Source organism: Sycon ciliatum, chromosome 13, assembly GCF_964019385.1.
Source record: "Sycon ciliatum chromosome 13, ocSycCili1.1, whole genome shotgun sequence".
Classification (NCBI taxonomy): Eukaryota; Metazoa; Porifera; class Calcarea; order Leucosolenida; family Sycettidae; genus Sycon; species Sycon ciliatum.
In genome coordinates this window covers 19,351,741-19,361,740 of record NC_088655.1, presented here as the reverse complement: position 1 = coordinate 19,361,740, position 10,000 = coordinate 19,351,741, and the positions used below count along the sequence as shown (strand labels likewise).

At 49.2% G+C, this 10,000-nt stretch overlaps 1 protein-coding gene across 1 annotated transcript in view; it reads right to left on the bottom strand.

Moving 5' to 3' along the window:
- Positions 1-129: 129 nt before the first annotated feature.
- LOC135829599 (uncharacterized) overlaps positions 130-10,000 on the bottom strand; it is a 25,410-nt gene continuing 15,539 nt past the window's right edge. The window contains exons 15-22 of the mRNA XM_065341992.1: positions 8,689-9,594; positions 7,012-7,356; positions 6,463-6,686; positions 4,779-4,865; positions 3,985-4,084; positions 3,338-3,409; positions 2,244-2,348; positions 130-557 (exon numbers count right to left, since the gene is read on the bottom strand). Of these exons, the coding sequence (XP_065198064.1) occupies positions 508-557; positions 2,244-2,348; positions 3,338-3,409; positions 3,985-4,084; positions 4,779-4,865; positions 6,463-6,686; positions 7,012-7,356; positions 8,689-9,594 (1,889 nt within the window). The 3' untranslated portion in view covers positions 130-507. The remainder of the gene's footprint in view (positions 558-2,243; positions 2,349-3,337; positions 3,410-3,984; positions 4,085-4,778; positions 4,866-6,462; positions 6,687-7,011; positions 7,357-8,688; positions 9,595-10,000) is intronic.

Sequence of the window (10,000 nt, the reverse complement as noted above, 5' to 3'; positions counted from 1 at the left end):
CACACACGCATGCGGCTCCAATGTCTCCAGTTCTATTATCCACAGATATCAAAACGCGTGCATCTCAGAATCCAACGGTAACAGTTGTAGAGTATAATAATATAATTATACATTCTTTCTCCATGAAACCACACTCCGACTAAAGAACACTTCAATTTCTTGGTATAATTATTCAGAATTTCGACACGCAAATTTCCAAAATATATTTTCAAATTTCGATAATATGTGCATCGTAAAAAAAATAAAAAATATTCATTTTGTGTTACATTGATATAGATAGGGACACAATATAGATAGGGATATATTTGCAAAATTGAGGTAATTTGTTCGCAAGAAAAATAGTTTGCCTTTACCAGTATAAACTTGCACATCACATAGGCATAATAAACTTATAATTTATACTAAAAAAATACCGACTTGGGTATTGGGGAACGTCGGCAGTGGGGAACACACAGTGAAGTGTGAGGGGATTGGGTTGGCCCACAAAGGAAGGTCGCCGAGACCCGGTCAGTCTTTAGTGACGATTCGCCGCAGGTCATCCAGAGTCTGCTGGCATACTGTAAGCAACAACAAATAGAACAAGCCCGGCAGGCGTATACCACGTTAGGATATCGCTGGCATTGAAGATCACCATTAGCAAGAGCTCAGCGTCGGCGAGCCACTAGCGGGTCACGGCGAGCCACTAGCAAGTCACGGCGAGCCGCTAGCAAGTCACAACGACCCACTAGCGAGCCACTAGCGAGTCACGGGCAGCCACTAGACAATTCTATACATTACACACAGTACATGTAGTCCTGGTCACATGGTCATCCTAGTGTCATGCAGCACTTCCGTCTGTCTTTAAATGAGGAGGCGCATTTGTCTGATTGATGAACTGATCACCCTGCGAGTCAATGGCAAGGCATTGTCATGGCTGGCTAGCTATCTGTCTGGTCGTTCGCAGTGTGTCAAGGTGTGTGAGGCTCTCTCTGATACGGTCCCGTGCTCAAGAGGTGTGCCCCAAGGCAGTGTTCTTGGGCCGCTTCTCTTTGTGCTATACACGAGTGACATCTCCGACGTCATACCTCGCATTGTTATCCATCAGGAGTTCACGGACGACATCATGCTAGATTTTCTGATTCAGATCTGGACACTGTTTGCAGGACTTCGACTACGGCTGTGACACGTCTGTCTGACTGGCTCTCCGAAATTGGGCTTCTGCTGAATACCGGCAACCCAAGTCATGGTGATTCGACCTCGGGGGATTCACTGGCAATATACCAGTCGGGAAATGTAATTATCAAATCTTAACTGTTACCTCCACTGCCGAATACCTTTGCCGTAACCATTGACGATCAGCTGTCCTGGCAGCCACATGTTTCAAGTGTTGTGCGGAAGGTGTCAGTCGCCATCAGCCATCTATGGTGCCATGGGCGATCTAGACCCATAAGAGTCCGCAGACTTTGGTACATTGGCATTGTGCAAGCATGACTAACGTACGCAACCAATGCATTCTTCCCGTTGCTGACACAGCAGCTGCAGAGTCGTTTAATCAAATCCAGCAAATCCGGCATTCGTGCAATTTTCCGACTGTCCAGCCGTCCTCATGAGCTTATCTATTCGATCCCTAACTCACATTTTTCACTACAATGTTCTGTTTTCCGTTGCCTACATGATCTTGCAAGTCCTCTTTTCTGTACCTACTTTCAGTTGACGGCTAGTACAGGAAACCCATCCCGGGGTGATCGCCGAATTACTCGAGGACAGGAACAGATGCTGCTGCAAGTGCCTTTCCTTCCTGGACCTTCTGGTCGCCAGCCATAGACATTTGTGGGGGGTAACCTTTGGAATGCCCTTCCCAGTGATATGCTCCTCCGCAGTGCAGCTTGTGCCCTTAAACTGGCTCTGGACAGAACGGAGGCCGGTTACAACTCGCTCCTCTCTTGCTCGGCATCCCTTCCTTCAAGGCTACTGCTTTGCTTGACATTCATAGCTCATCTATATACTTAAAACGGAATACCCCCCCCCCCCCCTCTATTCATCAAGTATGGATATCGAAGTTTGCAAAATTCACCTAAGAAACATAGTAGTGGCTGTTGCAATGATTACTGTGTTTCTCTCACTATAATTCCTTGGTGCTGACCGCTTTAATGCCCTTCCCGAATCCCTTCGCACTAATCACATCAACCCCCTTTTTGCCCTTGAATTTTAGTGTAAAAAGGCGCAACTTATAATTATATGTGAGGAAAGACGGTATCGCTTACCTCGTTCGCTGTCCACAGCCTGTCGTCTCTGTTTGTCGGCGTTTGCAACTAGCTGGCTCATGCTCACAACCTGGGCTCTTAGGGCAGCTACCTCCTGTCGATGACCTACGGAGGGGAAACAACAAAACAACAAATTTAGCAACAACAATGACGCCAACAATCACCCTCTCCCATACTTGTAAAATTCAAAGTGATGTGAATCACTTTCCAACTGCATAACCCACAGCCCCACACACAGCATCTCACCTTCTCATAAACTTATCTCTTATTGGCGATGGTGCCATCGTGAGAATAAAGAATTCAAAAAAAATTCAAACAGTGACGACGACAACAACAATAATGACAACGAAAATTATTTATGTCCCCTATTTATGTTGTACACGCGGCCGGGTGTGTCTCTTTGTCGTACATGCTGCTGTGTGTGTTTGTGTCTGTTTGTCGTACAAGCGGCTGCGTTCGTGTCACTCTCTTGTACATGCTGCTCAACCGTGGTCCACGCTGCTGCGGTGTCTTTTACTCCTTTGTACATGCAGCTGCACCGTCTTCTGTCTCCTCCGTAGACGCACTTTCCTGTTTTGCCCCCATTGGTTTCGACCGTCTGCCGTCTTTTCAGTTGTCCAGTTGTCTCCACAGAGAAAGAACAAAGAATTCTCTACAACAAAGCAGTTGACCTTTTTGTTGTGTGGTGCGGTCGCGAGAGGTGTATAGTTCGTCCTAAACGAGACGACGTTTAGACCAGTAAGATGCTGAGCAACCTGATGAGTGAACGGCATCTACCCGAAATAGCTTGCCAGGAGCTCGTGTGTGGCAGACAAAGAGCCAGTTTGCTTATCGTGGACCATTCGTGGGCAAAATAGGTTCACGGTTGGCGAGTATTGACAAGAGAGTGATGTGCCGGGAGACAGTGAGAGGCTGTCGGTAATTATGTACAGACAGTGAGGAGAGGGACAATGAGATGATGCCACTCATAACTTATAGACAGTGAGGAGCAGGACAATGAGACGGCAGTCACTGTGTGCAGCATTTCTGAAACAACACACGGCTTTAAATCGGAATTTTCCACGGAACACAATCGCCCAAAATCAGGATCTCACCTTCGGGAGTTGTCTTTGTAGGCTGCTTCGCTGGCGAGCAAGTCTTGTTGTCTTCTATTAGTTTCAAGTACGCTGAAGGCAAGCGGCAATGGAAGAACATGAGGAGAACAGGACTGTTTGTGTTCAGTTCAAAGGAGGCTATATTGTGTGTCCAATACAGGCAACTTCGCTTATAACGACACTCGGCCGGGCATCAGAAAAGTGTCCGTATTCGCGAAGTGTCGTTATACCCGAAGTCTCATTATATGTGTTACAGTTAGATGGGACTTTGCTCTACACACTTGTAGGCATGGAAATTCTGTCGTTATTCGCGAATTGTCGTTATATCCGCAGTCGTTATTAGCGAAGTTGACTGTATGTACACTCTGCAGCAGTCAACTATTAGGTTTGCATGCGGAGCCCCCCCCTTCCTCCAACCCACCCTCCCTACACACATGCCCACGCACGCACGCACACACACGCGCGTGTACACACACACACACACACGCACGCGCACACACACACACACACACACACACACACACACACACGCGTGTACACACACACACACACACACACGCACACACCTGCAGCGCTCCAATACAGCAAAATGGCATTCAGGAGACTAAACGGCCGGGCAGCCAGGTCAACTAGGATACAGGACTTACTTTGCACATTGATATAGTTATTGCTGGCGGCGATACCAGCCTGATTGCTAGCTGTACACTTGTACTGCCCACTGTGTTTTCCAGCATCCAGGTTACAGACCTTAGCAAGAACACAGCACATTGCATGTGTACTGATTGATGAATCTTCACTTCACTCTTATGGGCGATCGAGGGTCTATATTCGCAAGGTTGACGTTTCCCTGACGATGCCCTTCCGGACGAGAATGGAGGACTAGTGTGCCGGCAAGGAGGGAGTATAAGCGAGTGTACAGTACAAACTTTATAGTATTCTGGATAAGTACAGTCAATTTGCGTATTACGACACTCGGCGGGCATCAGAAAAGTGTCCTTATACCCGAAGTCTCATTATATTATGTATTATAGTTAGATGGGACTTTGCTCAGGGCATGGACATTCTGTCGTTATTCGTGAATTGTCGTTCTATATCCGCAGTCGTTATTAGTGAAGTTGACTGTAAACGTTTGAGTGCTTTCAGCACTCTCATTACAGCACCCTACTTGCTCTTGAAAGTTCATATGTCGTTATATCCGCAGTCGTTATTAGTGAAGTTGACTGTAAACGTTTGAGTGCTTTCAGCACTCTCATTACAGCACCCTACTTGCTCTTTGAAGTTCATAATCATGCAAATTGGCATGCCCAAGCAATGTCACTTTGCAGTGAGCTAAGAGCTATTACATGCACACTTTCCACGGCAGGCAAATTCTGAGGATGCAAGGAGCAAGAACCATGCTTACCGCGGACTTACGCACGCAACACGCGCCTCTACAACTCACCTGGAGAGATCCGTCCGTTCGGATTTGGAAGTCACTTTCGCGTGGCTGTCGCGGCATGATGGTGCGGCCGTTGAAACTCCACACCAGCTGTGGTACGCATGGCCAGAAACATATTATACAAGCAATAAAACAGACACCGGTGAGTCACTTTCTTACGATATTTCATTACTTAGTCTTAGAGCCTTCAAAGTTGGAAGGTTGTCGATTTGCGCCCTGTTGTGTCTGTGTAATATGCTCTTTCTGCGCAGCGGTATTGAGTACTCTCAGCACACAGCTCAGCGGCTGCATCCTCCGGTAACAAAGGATACTCCGTATGTTTGATGCCTTGCATATGCTCCTCTCATACTGCAGTAAAACCTGTGACTAACGACCACCCCTTAGGCTAGAGAAAGCGGTCTTTATTGGCAGGTGATCCTTTTTGCACCGCACGACCATAATATGAACGTGAGATCGTCCGTGCCTGGCGAAGTGGTCTGTAGTACCAAACGGGTCGCTAGTCTCTGTGGTCCTTAGCTACAGGTTTTACTGTAGTATGAGAGGAGCTGCATTTTTTTTTAATTTTTTTTTTACTAGAGCCACGTAAACCCGTCATGTGTGAGCCATGAATAAGGCATATGCAGTGCATCAGACATACACTCAACACCACTGCAAAGACAGACTGATCAGACATGCACTCAACACCACTGCAAAGACAGACTGCACTGCACAGACACAGCAAGGTTCAAGGCTAGTTTATTGCAACTCCGGTCCGCGCCGGAGTTTTTTTTTTTCATGCTTTGCAATCATCGTTGATAAATATGGTGGTAAAGGCACGCCTGGCAATATGGCGGTAAACACACGCCTGCCCACACACCATATTTATTAACCATAAGTACAGCTGCAGTGGTGTCTTCAACTTCATTATGCAATCATAGCTTTTTACGAACGGTATGCACAAGATCCCACTTTGGCCAGTGCTGTATGCGAGTGTGGGCACGTCGTCCATACAAATTCTGCAATGCATCCGTGGATGCGGCCCTGAATATTCCTCCCAAGATGTAGATCGACTGGTACAGTAATACCTGCTCTAACCGGATTTCCCCGGTGAAGCGAAAACCGGCCTGATATGACAGGATCTGGCTTGACCCAGGGATGCACGTTCCACCCACAGCACTTTGGTGCATGAAAATGTGTCCGGTCAATACAGGATTCTGCTTGGTACCTTGACCTTTGACGCCCATCGCCGGAGGCGATGATAGCAATGCTACGGCAGAAGCCATAGCAACTTGTGCTGGGATTACACCATTCAACAGCTTGCAAGGCTGAAGAATTGACCGTCACTATTCAGCCTGGTCTACACCATACAGCTATTTGGAGTGACATTTTCTGGCCAGTGAATCCCTTTTTTGGTCTTTTTCTTTTCTGTTTTTTTTTTTTTTTTCCCCGCACACACATCACACCACATACTCCGGCATGCACTGGCTGTTGGTAACCACCCAGGAGAATGAAAGAAAAGTCAGGAAGAGTCTGAGAAAGAGAAGAAAGACGTGTGTGACCATAATCGTCGGGAATCGAACCCGCAATCTATCGATTGGAAATCGCTGCACATACCACTGCACCATATGGGACACACAGCTTGGTACAGGCCTACGGGGTCTGGCAAACACATGTTTTACTGTATTATGAGCTAACCCCTCTCTCTCACCTTGGGCAGTGGTGTGCCGTACGCCACGCACAACACCAGTATGCATCCGTTCTGCACCAGCACCGGCTGGGTTGCGTCAAGGATACGCGGCGGGAGCACTCTGCCGTTGCCAGGCAACGTGACCTCCGTGCTCGGCATGGCTGTTGTGGATTCGGGCTGCGGTGATTTCGTGGCGGCGGGAACAGTGGGCCGTGGCATCTCTGTAATCAGTGCCTTCAAGAAAGCTGCTCAACGAGAAAGACACACGGCAAACAATCAAAGCTGGCCCGTCAGAATGACAGATGGTGAACTAAACAACGCTGCTCTGTAAGAAGTTCAGTAAGAAAGAAAACATGGCAAACAATGAAACAATGACAGCTTCCCTGACAGAAAGACAGATGGCAAGGAACGTAAGAATACGGTGTTAATTGAAGAAATCTGCTTTCACAACGGATAGAGAGATGCGCAAAGACTGTTTGCCTTGGCATTTGCCTTGGCAACCGGTCTCAGAGCTCTAACAAATTTCAATAGAGTGAAGTCTGCTTTTGTCTGTCCCTGTGTATATCTTACCTAGCATGTTGACTTTCTGCACCTGCACAACGAAGCCAAACTCGTTGCTAGCGCGGCAGAGCACGTCCCGGTTGCCAAGGCGATCCTGTGCCAGGCACGCCACCAGGTCGCCGTCCTTGTCGACCTCGAGCCCGGTGGGGGATTTCCCCTGCGTGATGCTCTCCATGTGATAGGTCCACTGTATCTGCAGGCTGTGCTGGCTGCGGGCGGGGCACTGGATGCTTATGCACGACGAGTTCTTTGTGCGCACGATCAGGGGACCCGTGATTTTAGGGGGTTCCCCTCGTGATGGTGGTGGTGGTGGTGGTGGTGGTGTAGTGATTGGTGGTTCAGGCTTCAGGATCACTACAGAGCATAGCACAGAGAGAATGAACAATCCTACATGTGCTGAGAGAGAGAGATATAACGACACTCGGCGGGGCATCAGAAAAGTGTCCTTATACCCGAAGTCTCATGACATGTATTACAGTTAGATGGGACTTTGCTCTGGGCATGGAAATTCTGTCGCTATTAGCGAATTGTCGTTATATCCTCAGTGGACTGTACATGTAGGTAGTAGTGCGCTGCAAGTCCAGCGGAATCATTCCGGTAGGTCAGACCATAGCTGGATGAACACGTTTGACCACCAGTGTTTGTGGGTAATGCGGAGTAAGATCATACCTTGTCTGCTATATCACGCACGGAAAGTACAGCAAGCCATGGTATGGGGCCCAGATCCAACTTCTTCCGATTATTATGTTCTTTCCTTTTTTCTTTCTTTTTCCTTCTCTTGCCATGGCTGGCTAACGTCCCCTCCTTTGCATTGGCTTCTGCCATTGGACGGTGAATAAAATTAAAATTAAACAGTAACTGCTGCTGCCAGTCCTGCTACGTTAAAAGTCAATAGAAAAAACGTACCCGGGGTATACACACCTGGGATATAATGCACCTGGGGTATTCTGCACCTGGGGTGTTCTGTACCTGGGGTGTTCTGTACCTGGGGTGTTCTGTACCTGGGGTGTTCTGTACCTGGGGTGTTCTGTACCTGGGGTGTTCTGTACCTGGGATGTTCTGTACCTGGGGTGTTCTGTACCTGGGGTGTTCTGTACCTGGGGTGTTCTGTATCTGGGGTGTTCTGTACCTGGGGTGTTCTGTACCTCGGGTGTTACAGTTCTGTACCTGGGGTGTTCTGTACCTGGGATGTTCTGTACCTGGGGTGTTCTGTACCTGGGGTGTCTGTACCTGGGGTGTTCTGTACCTGGGATGTTCTGTACCTGGGGTGTTCTGTACCTGGGGTGTTCTGTACCTGGGGTGTTCTGTACCTGGGGTGTTCTGTACCTGGGGTGTTCTGTACCTGGGGTGTTCTGTACCTGGGGTGTTCTGTACCTGGGGTATTCTGTACCTGGGGTGTTCTGTACCTGGGGTATTCTGTACCTGGGGCATAATATACCACGGTATATAAACCTGGGGCATAGAATACATGTACGTTCGGGTGCTTCCTATCATGCACAACACACTATGATAGCGCGCATTGTGATTAGTTTGAAAGGTGTAACCCAGCCAACGTGGATCTCTAGTTCCGGAGAGCACTGGCTGAAACATGCTCGTGCACATTCCTGTCACAACTCGTAGGCACAAACGAGAGAAGAGAGAGAGAGAGAGAGGAGTGGAGACCTAGCAGAAGCACTCGTTTCTTACCACTCAGGTCAACGATGGCCTGGCGAGTGTCCACCCCGAGCACGTTCTGTACGCGGCATATGACGTCGGCCGAGCCACGCAGGCGCGAGCGCTCGCATATCGTCAGCGTGTCGCCCTTCACGGACACGCCGCGACGAGATGAGTGCACTCGCCGGTCGTTGAGGAACCATAGCAACTGCGCACTTGGCTGGCCCGTGTACGGACATGCCAGCTCAAGGCAATCGTCGTGCACCGAGATTGAAATGAACGCGCTGGAAATGCGAGCTGGGGAGATGCCGCTTGGTCGACGAAATCCAATCTCACTGGCTTCGGGCATGTGCTCACTGGTCTTCGTATTTTCGGCCTTGATCGCAGCCACTGGCTGTTTGTTCTTGTCCGAGTGAAGTCCTTCAAGGATGGTGTCCACGGCGCTGGACTCGAAGCCTATGTTGCTGCCGGACGCCTGCGAAGGTAGTGGCATCGGGTAGTGTGGCATTGGCGGTTTTGACGTCTCCGACACAATCTTCAAATGCACATTCTTGTCTTCAGCGTTCTGCGGCTGAACGGGGATGAGTTTATCATCCGTGCCCTTTCCGTTCGGCCCGTCCTTGTCCAGGAGCGTGAGATCTAGTCGATTTTTCAGGTACAGCGCCGATATCTGTTCACCTTTGCTGGCAGTCAGTGAACTTGGTGGACCCTTTTCCTCGATGATGTTGACTTTGGCTGCGAATGTTTCCCGTGATGGTGGTTCATTGCTTCCCTCAGGAGGGGATTTTCCCGTGTCCCCATCGAGCAGCTTCTTCAGCAGTTCCATCTTTTCGCCGGCGTCCGGAAATGGACTCGACGTTGTCGTCGTCGTCATCATACGTTCGGCAATCTCGGCTTTGGCTTGGCTCTGGACGCCGAACATGCCGGAGCTGAGCAGGACTGTACGCAAGATAGAGGAGGTAGAGAGCAACATAAACGTGTGTGGTCAGATGCACTGGATGACGCTTCACTCTGGTGACCACGGGATATGCCCTATCAAGGAGCGTAGCTGGTCCCCCTTTTACGGGCAGGGGGTGGGGTGGGGTTGCCCGGCCGCATATGTGTAGGACGGCCGGTGCATGTCATTCACAGTCACTATGTGCATATTGAACCTAGGTCGAAATGGGGGGGGGGGGGGGGGGGCACGTGCCAAGAGCCATTGCTCTTGGCATCAGCATGCCACAAGGGTACCATGCAGCACAACATTCAACTTGTTACAAAGCACGGAAACCTACCAAGAGGGAGAGAGACAATAGAGACCAGTATCAAACCGTCGGGAGCGACGATTGGGACAAACTGGGAACGA